The 19,710-nt window shown below is 41.5% G+C and overlaps 1 protein-coding gene across 4 annotated transcripts in view; it reads left to right on the top strand.

Annotated features, from left to right (window-relative positions):
- Positions 1-19,710, top strand: part of CLASP1 (cytoplasmic linker associated protein 1) — a 273,357-nt gene that overhangs the window by 184,962 nt on the left and 68,685 nt on the right. For 3 of the 4 annotated variants that reach the window (XM_080667648.1, XM_080667647.1, XM_080667646.1), the window contains 5 exons: positions 1,078-1,101; positions 2,547-2,791; positions 5,483-5,546; positions 15,510-15,673; positions 18,846-18,924. In XM_080667648.1, coding sequence (XP_080523774.1) covers positions 1,078-1,101; positions 2,547-2,791; positions 5,483-5,546; positions 15,510-15,673; positions 18,846-18,924 — 576 coding nt within the window. The remainder of the gene's footprint in view (positions 1-1,077; positions 1,102-2,546; positions 2,792-5,482; positions 5,547-15,509; positions 15,674-18,845; positions 18,925-19,710) is intronic. The other variant, XM_080667649.1, reaches the window with a different exon arrangement.

Raw genomic sequence — 19,710 nt, 5'->3', positions numbered from 1 at the left:
TCCCTTTCAGCAGGGCTGCCTGGCCAGCTCCTTCATGAGCCTTCTCTGCAGGCGGGCCTTTTTCTGGCACATGCAGGAGTTGAGGGTGATTGCTCTAATCGGGGCTTTAACTTAAGAGTCAGGAGCTGGAACAGAATTCTGTGACGCTGTTTTTCCTTCCAAGTTGCAACGTTTAGATTCTGTCTCTTATTCAGAGACCCTAGGCCAGTGGTCGGCAAACTGTGGCTCGCGAGCCACATGCGGCTTTTTGGCCCCTTGAGTGTGGCTTTTCCACAAAAATACCACGACCTGGGTGAGTCTATTTTGCAGAGGTGGCATTAGAAGAAGTTTAAGTTTAAAAAATTTGGCTCTCAAAAGAAATTTCAAACGTTGTACTGTTGATATTTGGCTCTGTTGACTAATGAGTTTGCCGACCACTGCCCTAGGCAGTGGAAGTCAGAGGTTGGGAAATGATAGATGTGCCAAATCCTTAATTAAATGGGACTTCCAGTTAAGGGGGTGGGGAGGTTCCTTAGTTCTCTAAAGAACTTCGGAGGGACTGCACAAAGTTCTAGGAGGCAGAGCAGGACTGGAGAGTCTGAACCTTGGCTCTATTTGACTTGGGCTTTTCTCTGAGTTATAGCTCCATTGACACTCATGTTGCCCTCATTACCTTTTGTTTGAACTGCTTGGTTTCTCCGATGGTCCTGCTTCAGAAGAGAAAGCGCAAAATGGTCCACAATTCTTGCCTCACAGGATAGAAGCCCGGGGCAGACAGAATGTACCACAGCGACAGACCACAGAATTAATGGTGACTTTGGAGATGTCCCTCGGTGTGGGAGAGCTTTAGCAGAGAATTACAGCAAGCACTGGAAGGTCTTGTAAGAAGTCTAGGAGGGTTAGGAAATGCCATTGTGAAAGCATTCTTTATTATTGCTCACTTGATCTCACTTGATATGAATCGCTCGCTACTCTGTATTTTTGGTTTGCTAAGATATGTTTTGCTGTACACTTTTGTTGCAAGAATGATCCCCACATATGCTTCTGACATAATTCTCTATGCTTTTTCCCCATCCTTCAATATTTTCCTGCCTACAGCTGTTAGGAGACTCCAGGAGCAAGGTACCAGTGCTTTAACTTTTGTTTTACAACTCCATTTTTTCTGTTGCAAGTATATTTCCTTTAGGAGTTAGTGAAAGCAACAAAAACGATAGTGCAATATAGAAATTGTGGTCTGAATTGTGATATTGTTGAATCTGGTGACACTTTTATTAATGGTGGAGTCAGGCAACTCTATTTGTTTTAGTATTTATTTTGAATGTAAAACTGCGCCTTCTCCCAATAGCGTTTCATTTTATTTTTAAACCCCATTTGTAACTACTCTTATGTCGTTATTTCATGATAGATATATTCACTATTTTTATTCTTTCAGGGATCTAGTGTCTGTATAAGTGAGGTGGCCATACTTTTGAGAGTGAAAGGGGGTTACTAATTATGCCGGGACAGTAGTCATAGGGCAGCACTGCCCTGAGCAATTTGGGAGGTACTAAAAACCACCTTATTAGGAAATTACATCTGTACAGTTTAAGCAGATAACTATGTTTTTCTCTTAAATGGTATTTTATAAATTTTATTTAGCTGTTGCTGTATTATTTATGGGTTTAACTTGTATTCAGGGTAAGAGAAATGCTAATATACAGGAAGCCTGTTTGTGTTGTAAAACTTTGTCCTTAATAAAAGTGGTTCAGATAATTTAGGAATCCTTGTACATAGATTACTCTGCCACTGTCATTTCTGTTTGAGACTTTAAGGAAGTATGAGTATTCAAACAAATTTACCCATACACCATGCTCAATATATATTACTTTTGATTGGGCAGAGGCTGTGGGTACACAGCTTGCATTGTGTCAGGTGGCTAAGCCAGATTATTTAACATACAATTCCATTTATTTGTTATTATTTTATGTTTTTATTTCAGAGAGAGGAAGGGAGAGGGAGAAAGAGAGTTAGAAACATCAATGATGAGTGAGAATCATTGATCGGCTGCCTCCTGCACTGGGGATCTAGCCTGCAACCTGGGTATGTGCCCTGATCGGGAATCGAACCTCCTGGTTCATGGGTCGATGCTCAGTCCCTGAGCCACACCAGCCGGGCAACATGTAATTCCATGTATTCCTTAGAAGAAGCCTGTGAGGGGTAATTATTATCTCAAAGGTGGGGAAACCAAAGCAGAAAGGGCTTTCTGAAGTCACACAGCCAGCCAGTGGTGGCAGCAGGATTATAACCCAAGTCTGTCTTACTGAAAAGTCCACACAGTGTACTAGAGACCATACTCTTTTTCTCTGCTACAGGTGCTCTGCTTATTACTTGCTATACTACCAGAAATCTGCCTTCCTGTTTTTATTCCCTAAGCTGTAAACACAGGCAGGTGTGGTGCACCCGCATCTGTGTGTGCATCTTTTGACATGCAACTCTTTGTTGGTGGTGGATTTGTTTGGGATGACTCATGGTCATTTCATCTTTCCACTTCTTTCTCCATCACCCCCATCCCTCGTCGGACCTGGCAGAAGAAGCCTGTGAGGAGGAGATATGAGCCCTATGGGATGTATTCTGACGATGATGCCAACAGTGATGCCTCAAGTGTTTGCTCTGAGCGCTCGTATGGTTCCAGGAACGGCGGCATTCCCCATTACCTGCGGCAGACCGAGGATGTGGCAGAAGTTCTCAACCACTGCGCCAGCTCAAACTGGTCAGAGAGGAAGGAAGGGCTTCTGGGCCTGCAGAACTTACTGAAGAGCCAGAGAACACTGAGGTGAGGACGGTGGCCGGGTGAGCTGCTTCGAGTCCGTACTGTCCACATCAGGGGTGTGGGTGGGTTCCTGACTTTTGTGTAGCCGCTGCAGAGTTCCAGTACCAAAGGTGCGGAGGTGACCGAGACCCAGTCTTTGCCTTCCAGAGACTGAAATATCTGGCAAATTCTCTGTAGTTTATTAGATATATAAACACATCTGGTTCCCTTACGGCTCACATTTGGCTGGTAGCTATTATTTGAGAAATCTTGGTGCGGGTTGCAATTTAGGTGAAAAACAAAACTGGAAACTGTCACCCATAGCTGATGGGAAAAGAAAATGCACAGCTGCTTTGGAAAAAGAAAATAAAATAAAACTGCAGGTTGGTGTGGTTCATTACACTTTAGGGTTGTGGGTAAGATGACAGCAGTCTCAGTCTAAAAATTTTTAATACACATGCATATATGTAGCTTATAAATACTAAAGTGATACTGAATCGATTTACTAAATTGGGATACTAATAGTAACAATATTTGTAATATTTTTGCTTTTTTCTTTATATTCCTGTATTTCATAAATTTTCTAACATGAGCAGGTATTACACACATACCAAAAAATATGTCTTTATACCATATTTTATCAAATATAAGGCACCATAGGCAAACCATTATTTTATAGCCCTTTAAGAAGAAATGTTGCTTATTAAACCTGAGTTAATATGTCATTGATTATAAGATGAATCTCACAATTACAGAGATGTTGAAATGTGAAAAAGTGGGCAACTTAGAATCCATGACATACAGTGTATTATATTCTTTAGATAATTTTTTAAAGAAAAGTTATGACACTGGATACTTTTGTGGTCCTGGATGGGTTCTGCAAAGTTAAGTGAGCACTGACCCAGGAATCCCTATGAAGTATGGCTCCCACGTAAGCTTGACTCTACCCTGCTAACCTCCCCCTCCCCTGCCCCCCAAATTCTATTCTGTTCATGAAGATGTCCTGAGAACTTCTTCTATCATATGCCTTCTGAAAGTCAGGTAGGTTCTGACCTCTAGTGATGTGTCAAAAAACAAAATGAGGATTATTTATTGTGATTGTTGCTTCAAGAATCTGGTTAATTCTGCAGGTCTTGGTTTCTTGCATCTTAGTGTTCACCAAGTAGCCATTGAATAGCTTCTAGAAATCTCTTGATTGGCTTTGGTCTCATCTAGATTGTGTCATGTGTATAAGGGGGATCACTCGGGCATGATTTAGGGAAAACATGTCCCTTCTAATCAAGCCTTGAACTAAAATAGGACTTAGTAGTGCAATGAAGGATAAGAAAAGGCAGAGGAGCCCTAAAATGAAACGCGGTTGCTGTGTCTTATCACAGTTGTAGGAAGGAGGTGTCATCTCTCATTCTCGCAGCAGCCAGGGAGCTCTTACCCCGTGTGACTGATGCGTATAAAGATACCCGAGTACTTTCTCTAGCGGAACTGAGATTAAAATTCAGGTCTGTATGACCCCAAAGTACATGCTTTTCCTAGATTATCCCATTGCCCTCCATCTGTGGCAGGTGGAAAACAGACCTGGAATGAAATGAACAGGATTTATCTCACGGCTTTGTCACTTCCATTCCTGTGAATTTAGGCACTCTCTGAGATTTAGTTTCCTCATCCTATCTAATAAAGAGGGAATATGCTAATTGACCATCACTCCATCACAAAGATGCCTGTACCCACAGCTGAGGCCAAGTTGCCTTAAGGAGCCTTAACAAGCAATCAGCAGGGACCTGAGCCTACGCCTTCTCCTGCCCCCGTGGGGCTTGACAGGGGACCTCAGGCCGTGCCCCTCGCCCTGGTGTCAGGCTGGGGGACCTCAGGCCTCGCCTCCTGCCTTGGCACCAGGCCAGGGGACCTGAGGCCACGCCCCCTGCCTGGCTGGGCTTGATAGGGGACCTCAAGGTGTACACCCCCAGTGCTGGGTCAGGGGAACTCAGGCCGCACCCTCCGCCCAGCGAGGCTTGACGGGGGACCGGAGACTGCGCCCCCCTGCCAGTGGGGCTTGAGGGGGGGGGGACCTGAGGCTGCGCCCCCCTCCCAGTGCCCGACCAGGGGACCTGAGGCTCCGCCCCCTTCCCCCCCACACACCTGGCAGGGCTTGACGGGGAACCTCAGGCCATGCCCCCCACCCAGCGGGGCTTGACAGGGGATCTCAGGCCCTGTCCCCCACCTGGCAGGGCTTGACGGGGGACCTAAAAGCATGACCCCCGCCCCATCTAGGGGACCTCAGGCCACACTCCCAGTCCTGGCGCTGGGCCAGGGGACCTGAGGCTGTGCCCCTGCCCGGTGGGGCTTGACAAGGGTGAGTCTGGCCGGGTCTGGATCTAGCCCAATGGGGGGTCGGGGGGCGGCCGGGTCTGGGTCTCATGTGATTTTAAGGTGCATGTGGGTGGGTGGGGACTTGACTCTGGGTCCCCCTTTTAATGTGCTCAAATTTCGTGCACTGGGCCACTGGTTTTAAAATAAAAACAAAACTATTACAGTTTTATATTCCGGTTTGATTTCATCATGAGTTAAATAATATAGTTTCTATGTGAAAAAAATGTTTTATAAAAATTATATAAAGCTTATGTAGTTGACTGAAATAAAAGGATTTTTAAACCAAAGCTGTAACTAATTTTAGTGTTGACTTATTAAAGGGAATTTATTTCCGCTTTATTTTTTTTTTAGTCGAGTAGAATTGAAAAGATTGTGTGAGATCTTCACACGAATGTTTGCTGACCCACATAGCAAGGTAAGTCTGGGAATCATGCCTTGCTTAGCTTTCTGCATGTCTGTGTGCACTGTGTCATATACTTTTGAAGATTGAGAGATAATTCCCTGTAGTGAAGTTAAGACCTTACAGATTAGCTCTGGTTTGTGGCTCAGCTGGCTGGAGCATCGTCCTGTACACCAAAAGGTTGCAGGTTTGATTCCAGGTCAGGGCACATACCTAGGTTGCAGGTTCTATCGCCGGTCCATCCATGTTTCTTTCGTTCCCCCTCTCCCTCCCTTTTTCCCTCTCCCTCTCTCTTCCTTCCACTAAACATATCCTTGGGTGAGGATTAAAAACACACAAAAAAGACCTCACAGATGTAACACTAATTTCAGCAATAATTTATTTCACATCTTCTAAAAATGGAATTCTTAGGAGCTTCACATGTCTATTTCAAGTATGAGTTATGAAGAGAATCACTTGTCTTTCAGATATTTTTGAGTGGCTCCTATTAGCCAACAGTGGACTAGGTGCTAGAATGTTACATTGTATTATATAATATAGTGACTTTTTTAATAAAGTTATAGTAGTGAAGAAAATAATCAAGTATGTAATAATTTTTTTGCATCCCAGGTAGAATATTTCGATATAAGAGAGAAAAGTGGAAACATTTATGTATTAGATTTATTAGAGAACCAGGTTAAGTTATTAGAATTTTCCAGCCCCAAGAACTTGCTGAATGGTGGCCACTTAGCTGGTGCCCCCACTCCCCCTCCTGGGAGCCCAGGAGAGCACTGAGCCTGAGGCCTGCCTTTCTGACAAGGGCATCCTGCCCAAGGAGCACACCACAAGGAGGGGACCGGCCCCTCTCAGGAGTGGTGCTGAGAGGGGGCCCTTTATAAACGCTTACGTGGAGTCCAGGTTTTACATAATTGGCATTGTTTGGGGGAGGCCTTTAGGGGTGGTTAGATGCTTTTAGAGAAAAAAAAGGGGGGGGGATGATGATATTGGGAAAGTTAAAGAGTGGATAAAGGACAGAAACTAAAGTATAGAAATTGAGAAAACCTTAATCACCATAAGCAAATCTTAAATGTTTTACATGCAGGACTTAACTATGTTAATACTTCAGTTTTTTTAGTAAAAATGGTCTGTCCTAAGTTTTTCTGGAAGAATGAAACTGTGATGATCAGAAAGAAGCCTGTTTTTGTGATGTCTCCTTTTCCGAGCCTTTCCTCTTCATAGGAATTGTCCTTTAAGCTGTCACCTCTCTGTTTCATCATTCAGCATTCCTGGCGCCCACTCTGGGCAAGGGGTACAGGAAGCAGCATGTGACCCCTGCCTTTTGAGATGCTCATATGGTTTAAAATCCCTGCTATGACCCTGACCCTCACAGCAAGGTTAACATGAACTATTAATAAGATCCAAGAAAGGTTGAGTTTAAGGGCCACGTAGATATAATTATCAAGATTTCTTCTCTAAGATAATGTTAAAAACACTAAGATTCAAATCATAAGCATAAGATTTATAGGACTCATAGCATAAAAGATTAAATGGTTTGGGACATTGACAAAATTTCTGTTACCTGTCACCTCTAGATTGCTGATTCAGAAGCAGAATGTGAGGATAAAGAAGGAAATTTGTTTCCATCAGAAGGCTCTTGTACAGTGAGTTTGGAGGTTTCAGTCTAGTTACTATTTGCTAGCTGCCTTTGAGCTAAACTAGGAACCCCACAGCTGGGCTCATTGACTTTCTTCTGAGCCACCTCACACCCTGGTAGTTAATAGTTGCTGTACTATTTGGTATATGATGACTGGGTTGTCCCCATAGAGCGATGCTCATAACCAAGTAGAGGGAGACAGGTGCCACTTACCTCTCAGAAATATCCAGGGTTATTCCACTGTGACTGTCTCACCTTAGACAGCAATAATGAGTTTATAGCAGCATGATAATCATGTGAGGTTTTAAGCCATAACCTTTTATAAAGCTTTTTATGGCTTTTATAATATCTTTTTATAAAGATATTACTTGACAATATCTGAATTTTGGTATGCATTAAAATAGATGACTGGAATGAAAAAAAATACACAAGTTTTTCCCCCTCATCCTATGACTTTTTTTGTATAGGTGTCACATGGTAATCTTTATTAAAAATTTTTTTTTTTCAGTTATACTTAGCATTACATTAGTTTAACTTATACAACATAGTGAATAGACATTTATGGTAACTTACAAAGTGATCACCCGAGTAAGTCTACTACCCACCCAGTACCATACACATAAGTACTATTGACTATACTAAAGGCCCAGTGCATGAAATTTGTGCAGGGTGGGGGGAATCCCCTCAGCCCAGCCTGCACCCACTTTAATCCGGGACCCCTTGGGATCGGGCCTAAACCGGCAGTCAGACATCCCTCTCTCAATCCGGGACCGCTGGCTCCTAACCCCTTGCCTGCCTGCCTGATTTCCCCTAACTGCCTCTGTCTGCCAGCCTGATGTCCCTAACTGCTCCCCTGCCTGCCTGATTGCCCCTAACTGCCTCTGCCTGCTGGCCTGATTGCCCCCTAACTGCTCCCCTGCCAGCCTTATTGTCCCTAACTGCCCTCCCCTGCCAGCCTCATTGCCCCTAACTGCCCTCTCCTGCTGGCCTGATCACCTCTCACTGCCCTCCCCTGCCAGCCTGATCTCCCCTACCCTCCTCTGCCTCAGCCCCCGCCACAGTGGCTTTGTCTGGAAAGACGTCCGGAAGATGTCCGGTCTAATTAGCATATTACCCTTTTATTAGTATAGATTCCTACAATGTACTTTAATCTCCATGGCTGTTTTTATAATTGGCCATTTGTACATTTTAATCCCTTCACCTTTTTCACCCATCTCCCTAATGCCCTCCCATCTGGCAACCCATTGATTTGTTCTCTGCATCTATGAGTTTGTTTCCATTTTTTTGTTTGTTTGTTTTTTAGATTCCACATATAAGTGAAATCATATGGTATTTGTCTTTGACTTACTTCATTCAGCGTAATACCCTCTAGGGCAGGGGTGGGCAAACTTTTTGACTCGAGGGCCACAATGGGTTCTTAAACTGGACCGGAGGGCCGGAACAAAAGCATGGATGGAGTGTTTGTGTGAACTAATATAAATTCAAAGTAAAGGAGCGGAGGGGAGAGCAAGAGAACCCTCCGCTCTTTCGGCTCCGCGGGCCGGATAGAACAGCCGAATGGGCCGGATCCGGCCCGCAGGCCGTAGTTTGCCCACGGCTGCTCTAGGGCCATCCATGTTGTCACAACTGGCAAGATTTTGTTGTTGTTTTTTTTATAGCTGCATAATATTCCATTGCATATATGTACTACCTCTTCTATTGTCTGTTGATGGAAACTTACTTTGCCTCCATATCTTGGCTTTTATAAATAATGCTGCAATGAACATAGGGATGCATATGTCTTTTCCAGTTAGTGTTTTGGATTTCTTGGGATGAATACCCAGAAGCGGATTTGCTGAGTCATATGGTAGTTCTGTTTTTATTTTTTTGAGGAATCTCCATGGTATTTTCCATGGTGGCTGTACCAGTTTGCAATCCCAAGAACAGTGCACAAGGGTTTCCTTTTCTCCGCATCCTCATCAAAACTTGTTGTTTGTTGATTTATTGATGATAGCCATTCTGACATGTGTGAGGTGATATCTCATTGTGGTTTTAATTTGTATTTCTCTGTTGATTAGTTACATTGAGCATCTTTTCATATGTTTGTTGCCCATCTTTATGTCCTCTTTGGAAAAATATCTATTCAAGTCCTCTGCCCACTTCTTAATTTCTTTGGTATTAGGCTGTATGAGTTTCTTATATAAATTTTGGATATTAACTCCTTATCTGGCATATCATTGACTAATATCTTCACCTAACCAGTAGGTTGTCATTTTGTTTTGTTCATGATTTCTTCCCTTTGGAAAAACTTTTTAATTAGATGAAGTCCCATTTATTTATTTATTTATTTTCTTTTGTTACACTTCCCCGAGGACATAGCAAAAAAAAACCATATATATATATATATATATATATATATATATATATATATAACTAAGAGCGATGTCAGAGAGTTTACTGCCTATGTTTTCTTGTAGGAGTTTTATGATTTTTGGTCTTAAATTTAATTCTTTAATCGGTTTTGAGTTTAGTCTTGTATATGGTGTAGGTTGGTGATCTAGTTTCATCTTTTTGCATGTGTCTGTCCAGTTTTCCCATTTATTGAAGGGACTGTCTTTACTCCATTGTATATTCTTGCCTCCTCTGATACCAATGAAATTAGAACAAATTTTAGGACTATTTGTTCTAATTACATTGGTATTTTGATAGGGGTTGCATTGAATCTGTAGATTGCTTTGGAAAGTATGGACATTTTGATGATGTTACTTATTCCTGTCCATGAGCGTGGTATTTGTTTCTATTTATTTGTATCTTCCGTTTTCTTTGGTACCTTATAATTTTTCAGAACATGGGTCTTTTACCTTTTGGCTTAAATTTATTTCTGTATGTTTTATTATTTTTTATGCAATCATAAATGGGATTATTTTCTTAATTTCTCTGATAGTTCATTTTTTGTTTATAAAAATGCAATCAATTTATGAATATTAATTTTGTATCCTGCTACTTGACTGAATTCATAGTTTTTTGGTGAAATCTCTGTGTATAGTATCATGTTATCTGAAAATAATTACAGTTTTATGCTTTCCAATTTGGTTGCCTTTTATTTCTTTTCTTTGTCTGATTGCTGTGGCTAGGGCTTCCATTACTATGTTGAAGAAATCATATGGTATTTGTCTTTCTGTGGTTAAAAGTAGACATCCTTGCCTTGTTCCTGATTTTTAAAAAAAATGCTTTAGCTTTTCACCATTGAGTTTGATGTTAGCTGTGGGTTTGTCATTTATGGCCTTTATTATGTTGAAGTTTGTTCCCTCTCTTACCACTTTACTAAGAGTTATTATTATAAATGGATGTTGCATTTTGTCAAATGCTTTTTCTGCATCTATTGATATATGATTTTTATTATTTATTTTATGTAGTGTATTATGTTAATTGATTGCGAGTATTGAACCAACCTTGCATCCTAGGAATAAATTCCATTTGATCTTTTGATTGTATTGCTGAATTCGGTTTGTTTATATCTTGTTGAGGATTTTTACATCTGTGTTCATCAGGGAAATTGGCTTATAAATTTTTCTTTTTGTATTGTTTTTATCTGGTTTTGTTATTAGGGTTATGCTAGCCTTGTAAAATGAGCTTGGGATCCTTCCATTCTCTTAAAAGTTTTTGAAATAATTTGGGAAGGATAGCTATTAATTCACCTGCGAAGCCATCTGGTGCAGGGCTTTTGTTTGTTGGGTGCCAGGGCTGACCAGCAGACCCTGAGTGATGGATGAATGATTACTCTGACACACGTTTCTGTGAAAGAGAGGGCTAAGGGACTGCTTGGCTTGAGAAACCAAGCAGCCCCATTCGCCTGCCTCCTAAGGCTTTTATTGTACAACATCTTGAACTAAAATGCACTATTAGATACTATCAGTAGGATAGCATCCTTGAGAAGACACATGCGTCTGTAGTGTCCTTTAAGCAAGGATGTCTAAAGACTAGACATAAAGATTCCAGTAAAACACCCGGGGCTCAGACTTGTTTGGGAAAGTCAAGGCAGGGATTGCCGCCTTTGGCCAGCTCCCCCTGGAGGCCCCCAACCTTTCAGAGAATCCTCCTTACAAACTTTGCAACCAAGTCCCATGCTTCCCCACATTTGGGAGTTTTTAAATTACTGATTTGATTTTATTGTAGTTACCCATCTTCACATGTTCTGTTTATTCTTGATTCAGTCTTGGAAGATTGTATGTTTCTAGGAATTTGTCCATTTTATGTTTCTAGGAATTTGTCCAGATTGTCAATTTGTTGGCATATAATTGTTCGTAGTATTTTCTTATAATCCTTTGTATTTCTGTCATGTCAGTTGTCATTTCTCTTTCATTTATGATTTTATTTATTTGGGTCCTCTCTCTAATTTTGTTGATGTGTCTGGTTAAAGGTTTATCAGTTTTGTCTATTTTTTCAAAGGAGCAGCTCTTGGTTTCATTGATCTTTTGTAGCCTTGTTATTTCTGCTCTTATCTTTATTATTTCATTCTACTCGTACTTTGGGCTTTGTTTGTTCTTTTTCTAGTCCATTTAGGTGTAAGGTTAGATTGTCTATTTGAGATTTTTCTTGTTTCTTGAGGTTAGCCTATTTGCTATGAATTTCCCTTTTAGGACTGCTTTCGCTGTGTCCCATAGGTTTTGGGTTATTGTGTTTTCATTTGTCTCTAGATCTCTTGATTTTTTAAAATCTCATTATTAACCCCATTTATTTTTTAGTAACATGTTATTTAGCCTCCATGTGTCTGTGTGTTTTTCAGTTTTCTTTTTGTAATTGATTTCTAGTTTCCTACCATTATGATCAGAGAATATGCTTGTTATGATTTCAGTCTTTTAAATTTTATTGATACTTGTTTTGTAGCCTAATATTTCATCTGTACTGGGAAATGGTCCTTGTGCACTTGAATAAAATGTGTAGTCTCTTGCTTTCGGGTGAAATGTCCTAAAAATATGTATTATTAGATAATCTGATGGATTGTGTCATTTAAGTCAGTCCATTGATGTCAATGGGTGTTAAAGCACCCTGCTATAATTGTATTACTGTTGATCGCTCCCTTTAATTCTATCAATATTTGCTTTACATACTTAGGTGCTCAGCACCTATGCTGGGTATGTAAATGTTAAAAAGTTATATCCTCCTATTGAATTGGTTTCTTTATCATTATGAAATGTCCTTTTTTTTTTTGTCTCTTGTTACAACCTTTGTTTGAAAGTTTATTTTGAAAGTGTCTTTTTCCATTCCTTTAGTTAAAGGCTGTGTGTTTTTTATCTGAAAAAAAGGTCTCTTGTAGGCATCACATATGTATGGGTCTTGATTTTTTTTTTTATCACTTTACTCACCATATGTCTTTTGATTGAAGCATTTAGTACATTTACATTTAACGTAATTAATTATTTACATTTAAAGTAAGTATGTGGTTATTGCCATTTTATTATTTTATGATTGTTTTTATATCTCTCTATTGCTGACTTATTGTCTTACTCTCTTGTATGTTGATGACTTTCTGTAGTGTTGTTTTAGATTACTTTCTCTTTTTGTATAAATCTTTGTAGTTTTTTGGTTTTTGGTTACTGTGTGCTTCATATATACTAGGCTATGTTTGTAGGAGTCTGTTTTAAGTTGATGGTCATTTAAGTTTGAAAGCATTCTAAAATCCCTATCATTTTTACTCTCTTCCCCCATATTTATGTTTTTGTCATATTTTTAATATTTCTTTTGTGTGTGTTTTAAGTGTATCCCTTAATTTATTGTTGTAATTACACATAATCACCTTTTAACCTTTGTGTTAGCTTTATAGTTGGTTGATCTGCTTTTATTATGTTTGCTCTAGTTAGTGAGAATTTTTTCTTTACTTATTTTCATAGTCATATTTTTCATATTGTTTTTCTCTTAAAGAAGTCCCTTTAATATTTCCTATAATGCTGGTTTGGTGGTGATGGATTTTTTTAGTTTTATTTTAGCTGGGAAACTCTAGCTCACCCTCAATTCTAGATGATAACCTTGCTCTGGATAGAGTAACCTTGGTTGTAGGTTCTTGCTTTTCATTACTGAATATTTACTAGTGTAATCTTGGTTGTAGGTCCTTGCTTTTCATCCTTTTGAATATTTCGTGCCAGTCCTTTCTGGCCTGCAAAGTTTCTGTTGAGTAATCAGCTGACATCTTATGGGAGCTCCCTTATAAATAGCTGTCTTTCTCTTGCTGCTTTTAAGATTGTCTTTAAACTTTGCCATTTTAATTATGATATCTTCATATGGGCCTCTTTTGGCTGATCTTGTTTTGGATTCTCTGCACTTTCTGGCCTTTTATAACTACCTTATTTTTGCCAGGTTAGTGGAGTTTTCAGTCATTATTTCTTCAAATAGGTTTTCCATCTCTAGCTCTATCATTTTTTCTTGCAGTTTAGCTTTGATTGTTGTTGGCACGTTAGTGTGTGAGATTGACCCTCAGGATAACTGGCTATGAGGATTGGCCATGACTACAGTGGACCAGCTGTTGTGCAGTGGATGACCCCACAGAACAATATTTGCTTTAGCAGGATTCTGTTGCCCACTGAGTCTTCTCTTTGTGTGTGTTGTTTATGGAGGTGGTTTAGTGGTGCTCTGATATGGTCTGAAGCTGGCCACCAGGTGTGTTGGTTCTTGGGACTCTTAGGAAGGACTCTGGTGCAGGCCTATGTCAACTTCTGCCTGTGTCTGCCTAGGGGCTACCTATTAGGAGCTAAAAATTGACCTGTAGTTGGTAGCCTTCTGTGGTGGGCTTGGGGCTCCCTAGGAAGAAGTATGGAGAATGCTGAGACCAACTGCTGCTTGCTTGGGGTTTGTGGGTTTTTGAGAGACCTTAGAAAATTCCACAGTGCATGCCTATTTTAGCTGCTTGTGTGGAATAGCCACTGAAAGGGGTTTGGACCAGGGTCATAACTTGGTTGGGGAGGGTCTCAGGGGATCATCAAAGTGCAGTGAAAAGTGTTAGCCAGATTAATGGAGAGTTCAGACTTGGCACTTGACCGCACCTGCCACTTGGGTGGGGTGAGGATCAACAAAGGAACAGTGGCCAGCACTTGTCCAGGAGAGAGCTATCCCAACTGCTGCTCCTGCACTGCAGCTCTGAGTTAAGTGAGTTCTGTGTGGGACCCCTTTAGGACCTGCAGCACCTTCATTCTAGCAGTCTCTTGTCTTTCTCAGACAAATTAGTGTTGGTTTCCACAGCCCGATGTAAGGGACTTAGCTTTCAGGCTTTGGTGCCCTGGGCTGGGGAACTCGGTGTGGAGCTGGGACCTCTCGCTTCTTAGGGGGTCCTCCACGGCCTCGTTATCCCTCCCAATTCTTAACCTTCACTCAGGGATGTTGGACAAGCCTGTTCTGGGTCTCCACCCCTCCTACCAGTCTCACTGGCTTCTTCTTTATATCCTTCATTATAGGACTTCTGATCAGCTAGTCTTCAGATGGTTTTCAATGATGGTTGTTCTATAATTTAGTTGTAGTTTGATGTGGCCGTGGAGGAGGCAAGCACAGTATCTACCTACTCTTTCTTCTTGATGGAAAGTCTTCCTATCATAGTATTTTTTTAATGATAGATAATGAAAAGTAATAGTATAGAATTATGATGGTTTAAATGTTTTTTTAAGAAAGAAAAACACCACCCTGGCCAAAATGGCTCTGTGATTAAAGCATCAGCCAGCAGACTGAAGGGTCATGAGTTCGATTCTGTTCAAGGGCACATACCTCAATTGCAGGCTTGATCTCTGGCCCCAGTTGGGGCACGTGCAAGAAGCAACCAATTGATGTGTGTCTCTCACATCGATGTTTTCCTCTCTCTCTGTCTCTGCCCCTCCCTTACACTCTCTCTAGGAATCAATGAAAAACATATCCTTGGGTGAGGATTAACCAAAAAAGAAAGAAAGATGACTCTAGATTAACCTAATACTTAAAGATAAATAAATCAACAAACCAACTAATATTTTTCAACAAAGTTATTTCTCTCTGTATTGAATTTTAAAGGCATATTGAGGGAGGAGAGAGTGTGCTATCAACTTGTAGTCATTTCAGGTCTTTGAGTAAACTGCATGGAAATTGTATTAATTCACTCTGGACTAACATGGCATTTGTTTTGTTGCATGGCCTGGTTTGCGGTGGAATTCACATCAGAGAGTAAGTTCCAGTTCTTTTTCCCTAATTTTCTTTAATACGTTTGTCTTCTATGGTATGATCAGTTGTTAACAGTGTTAACCTAGCTTGTAAGAGACTGGGCCAAGCCAGTATGGGCATTTTTAATGGTTTGGGGACTTTGGAGGGAATTCTGAATTAAATATGTGAAATGTTCTGTTTTTATTTGTGTATAGGTTTTCAGTATGTTTTTGGAGACTCTTGTTGATTTTATAATAATTCATAAGGATGATTTGCAAGACTGGCTTTTTGTTCTTCTCACACAATTACTTAAGAAAATGGGGGCAGATTTACTTGGATCTGTACAAGCGAAAGTTCAGAAAGCTCTAGATGTCACAAGGTAAGTGTTTAGGAAGTAGACCATTTTCCCCTGCTTTTGAGGTGTAGTTGCATAGAACATTGTGTAACTTTAAAGTGTACAGCGTGATGATTTTGTTTCATGTATATATTACCACATAATTATCATTTTTTTGTTGTGGTGTTGGTGAGAACATCTCAGCTCTGTTGTCTTTAGGACCTTTCAAGTGTATAATACAGTATTGTTAACTATAATTACCACTCTGTACGTTAGGTCCCAGAACTTGCTCATGTTATAACTGGAAATTTGTACCCTTTGACTAACATCTCATTTCCTCCTCCTCCTAACCACTGACAACCACCATTCTACTCTCTGTGTCTATGGGTTCGGCTTGTTCCTTTTTAAGATTCCACATATAAGCCAGAATTAGGGAACATCCCTATCCATCAGCTTAGCAATGAATTTATAAAGCATTGACTACAAGGGCGAGGCTGATCCAGGTGATATTAAATGAGTGAAGTAGGTAAGAGGGGAGGATTATGGATAATGTGGAGAAGTGTGGTCAGTAGTGGCCGTGTTGGAACCTGGGCCCAGTAGTTCCAGACTTTTCAAGGAAGGTCAGAAATGTGGATTAATGCAACATATTCAAGAATTTTTTTTTCTTTTTTAGAAAAAGAAAAGGGATGCAGGTTCAAAACTACAAAAATTACAGGACAGATGTGAAATTCAAATGACATGCTACAAGAAAAATGTAAAGTGCATGGCACATACTAGGTCTTGTGAAAGCCAAATAAAACATTGTGAGCCAGACTTGGCCTATAGGTCACTTGCTAAATTTAAGGGAATTTATGAATGACAAGATTCGTTTCAGATTTTTGGGGGATGGCTGGAATATTACGATTACTTTCCCATCCTTTGGTGATTAAGAAAAACAATTATTCCCTTCTGTTAACTTTTCTGGATGTCTCTTTCCTTTAAGAATCCTGTTCTCCTTATATTTGGTCTCAGTCTCTAAAGCATGTTTATCATTACTTGTCTCAGCAGCTGAGATGTGTAGCTGCTTAAGGTTATCTGGGATCAGTGCGTGTCCAGGGGCTCAGTGTTTGCTGAGAGCTCTTACTCGGGTAATAGACCTGATTGCAAGTCTGCCTCAGCTTCCTGTCCTTTGGCTGTGCCAACAACCGGGCACATTTCCTGGTTAAACACATCAGTTTATGCTACAGAAGAAAAGAGAGACATTTTGTGTGTGGTTTGTTGACCTTGTTTCTTTAATTTATAACTATGTGATATGGTAGAAAAGGATGTGCTGTGGGGTCAAGTTTACTTCTTATTAATAATTATAATGCTACCAATACTAGTACCTAGTATGTGCCATGCACTGTACATTTTTCTTATATTATATTATTTAAATGTCACAACTATCCTGTGATTTTCATGGTTTTGAACCTGAATCCTCCCCCCCCTTTTTTTTTTACTATACTTCCGTAGATTGAGCAAAGTCTCTAAGAGAGTCCCAAGACAGCAGTGCAATAGCTCAGCCTCAATTGTAATAGATGTTTGCATTGCAGTATCTTTCCTGTTAGTCCACGTGGGCTCCATTATGCAGTTTTACACTGAGATTAGTAATGGCAGCATTTTAAGAGGGAGAGAGCACTGACTTTCACTAGGCAAGAGCCCTCAGTGTCACTCAGTTGGACCAAAGGTGTGAGATGACTAAAGGAAAGGGATTGGTACCAGGTAAGAAACGGAGCAGGAGGGGCCTGCAGGGGCCCTGGTTTCTATATATGTTCTGTAGTTGCATGTGGGGGTGTTTTGCTGAGTGCCTCACAGGCGCTGTTCTCGTGATTTTGCCAAATAGAGATTATAAGCACTCACCAGAGGAGGACAGTGCAGTTAGCTTAAGTGAGGTCAGCTGTAAGCTGCCTAATCAGGTGTAAAACTAAGATTTGGAAATTGGTAGTATTTTCCGATAAGCAATATTTAGAAAGATAGCTGGAGAGATGAGCAGACCCCTAGAAGGCAAGTATGAATCTCTTCCTTATAAGTTTACTAGAGGCCCAGTGCACGAAATTCGTGCACCGGGGGGGGGGGGGGGGGGGGGGGGCTGTCCCCTCAGCCCAGCCTGCTGCACCCTCTCTAATCCGGGACCTCTCAGGGGATGTCCGACTCCTGGGGATCGGGCCTAAACCGGCAGTCAGACATCCCTCTCACAATCCGGGACCACTGGCCCCTAACTGCCCCCCTCCCCCCCCCCCCCGGCAGCCTGATCAACCCTATCTGCCTCTGTCTGCCGACCTGATTGCCACTAACTGTCCCCCCCCCCCCCCCCCCGCCACCAGCCTGGTCACCCCCAACTGCTCCCCTCTGCTGGCCTGGTCGACCCTTACTGTGCCCCCCACCCTGTCAGCCTGGTCACCCCCAACTGCCCCCCTGCCAGTCTGGTCTCCCCTTACTGCCCCCCCCCCAGCCTGGTCGCCCCAAACTACCCCCCCTCCGCCAGCCTGGTTGCCCCTTACCCCCCCCCCCCCCCGCTGGCCTGGTCACCCCCAAGTGCCCCCCTCTGCCAGCCTGGTCGCCCCTAACTGCCCCCTCCCCCACCGCCAGCCTGGTTGCCCCTTACTGCCTCCCCTGCTGGCCTAGTCACCCTCACTGCCCTCCCCCTGCTGGCCTGGTCGCCCCCAACTTCCCCCTCCGCCAGCCTGGCCACCCCTAACTTCCCCCCCTACCAGCCTGGTCACCCCTAACTGCCCCCCTGCCAGCCTGGTCGCCCCACTCAACCTGCTGTTCAGTCGTTTGGTTTTCCCTCACTAACACCCCTGCTGGCCTACGCAGCCTCTGTTCAGTCATTTGGTCATCCCTCACTAACCCCCCTGCTGTTCTGTCGTCCATCTGGTTGTTTCGGTCTTGATGGCCCCTGGCTTTTTATGTATTAGGATTGCTTAGTATGGATTTTTAAACTAGCATACTCAAAATAAGTTTAGTACGTGTTTTGAGATGTTTAACAAGATTTCCTTTTTAAAAATGTTTTCTGTAATGCGTATTACTTTAGTATTTAATATAAAATGAAAAGTACTGTTTAAAAATGTGAACAGGCTTGCATTTACATATGTTAATCTACAATAGTTTATTTTTTGTTTTTATATGGTTTTACATTATTTTTTGTTACAAATTTTTCTTAAAGAACAAGTACTTTTTTTTTTTTTTTTTTACCCAGGGACTCCTTTCCATTTGATCAACAATTTAACATTTTGATGAGATTTATTGTGGATCAAACTCAGACTCCTAACCTCAAGGTTGGTAATGATTTGTCCTTACAATTCAGCCGCTAGACGTCAAAACGGTTTCCTTGTATTTGCCGGTTATGCATACACCTGCTGGGAGCATTCCTGTCCACCTTTTTGTGTACTTGCTTTCATTTCTTTTGGTTAAGTACCCAGTAGAGAAATTACTGATTTATTGGGTAGGCATATGTCTAACTTTATTTTAAACTGTTAAGATGGTTGTATTATATTCCTACCAGCAATTTTATGAGAGTTCTAATTGTTCCACATCCTTGCCAACATTTGGGTATTATTACTCTGTCACAGTATTTAAACTAGAAAATTCTGATTTGTTGAGATACATGTTTCTTTTTGGAACTTTTAAAAATATTAGCATTCTAACATATGCTTAACTTGTTACATGTTGTTGTAAATTCATACCTGTAATAACAAGACTAAATTTGAGGCAAGATATGTGTTCATTTTAGTTAAGTCATGTACATCACCTGTTCTTTGATCATTGGGGTTTAGGATAGGCCCAATCAATAGCAACCCTTTTCTCCTGAGGTCAGAACCAGTTGGGATATCAGTAGTGAGGTTAGGGCGGAGTATCAGCCTGGTTACTGAACGTGCTGCCTTGCAACACATGGCCTAGAGACTGTCAAAAAAGCAAAACTAGCTATAGCCTTGTACTTGCCATCCCGGTCCCTGGCAGAGCTTGAAATCCCTTGTCCTCCCCACAAGGGCTCCGCCCTCTGTGTGTCCTGCAGTGAGGCGAGGAGCGAGGCAAGGAGTGGGGCACGCCTTCCCTGCCGGCCC

Source organism: Plecotus auritus (assembly GCF_963455305.1).
Source record: "Plecotus auritus genome assembly, chromosome: 5".
Lineage (NCBI taxonomy): Eukaryota > Metazoa > Chordata > Mammalia > Chiroptera > Vespertilionidae > Plecotus > Plecotus auritus.
Note: the sequence above shows the minus strand (reverse complement) of the source record. Positions and strands in the feature narration are given on the sequence as shown.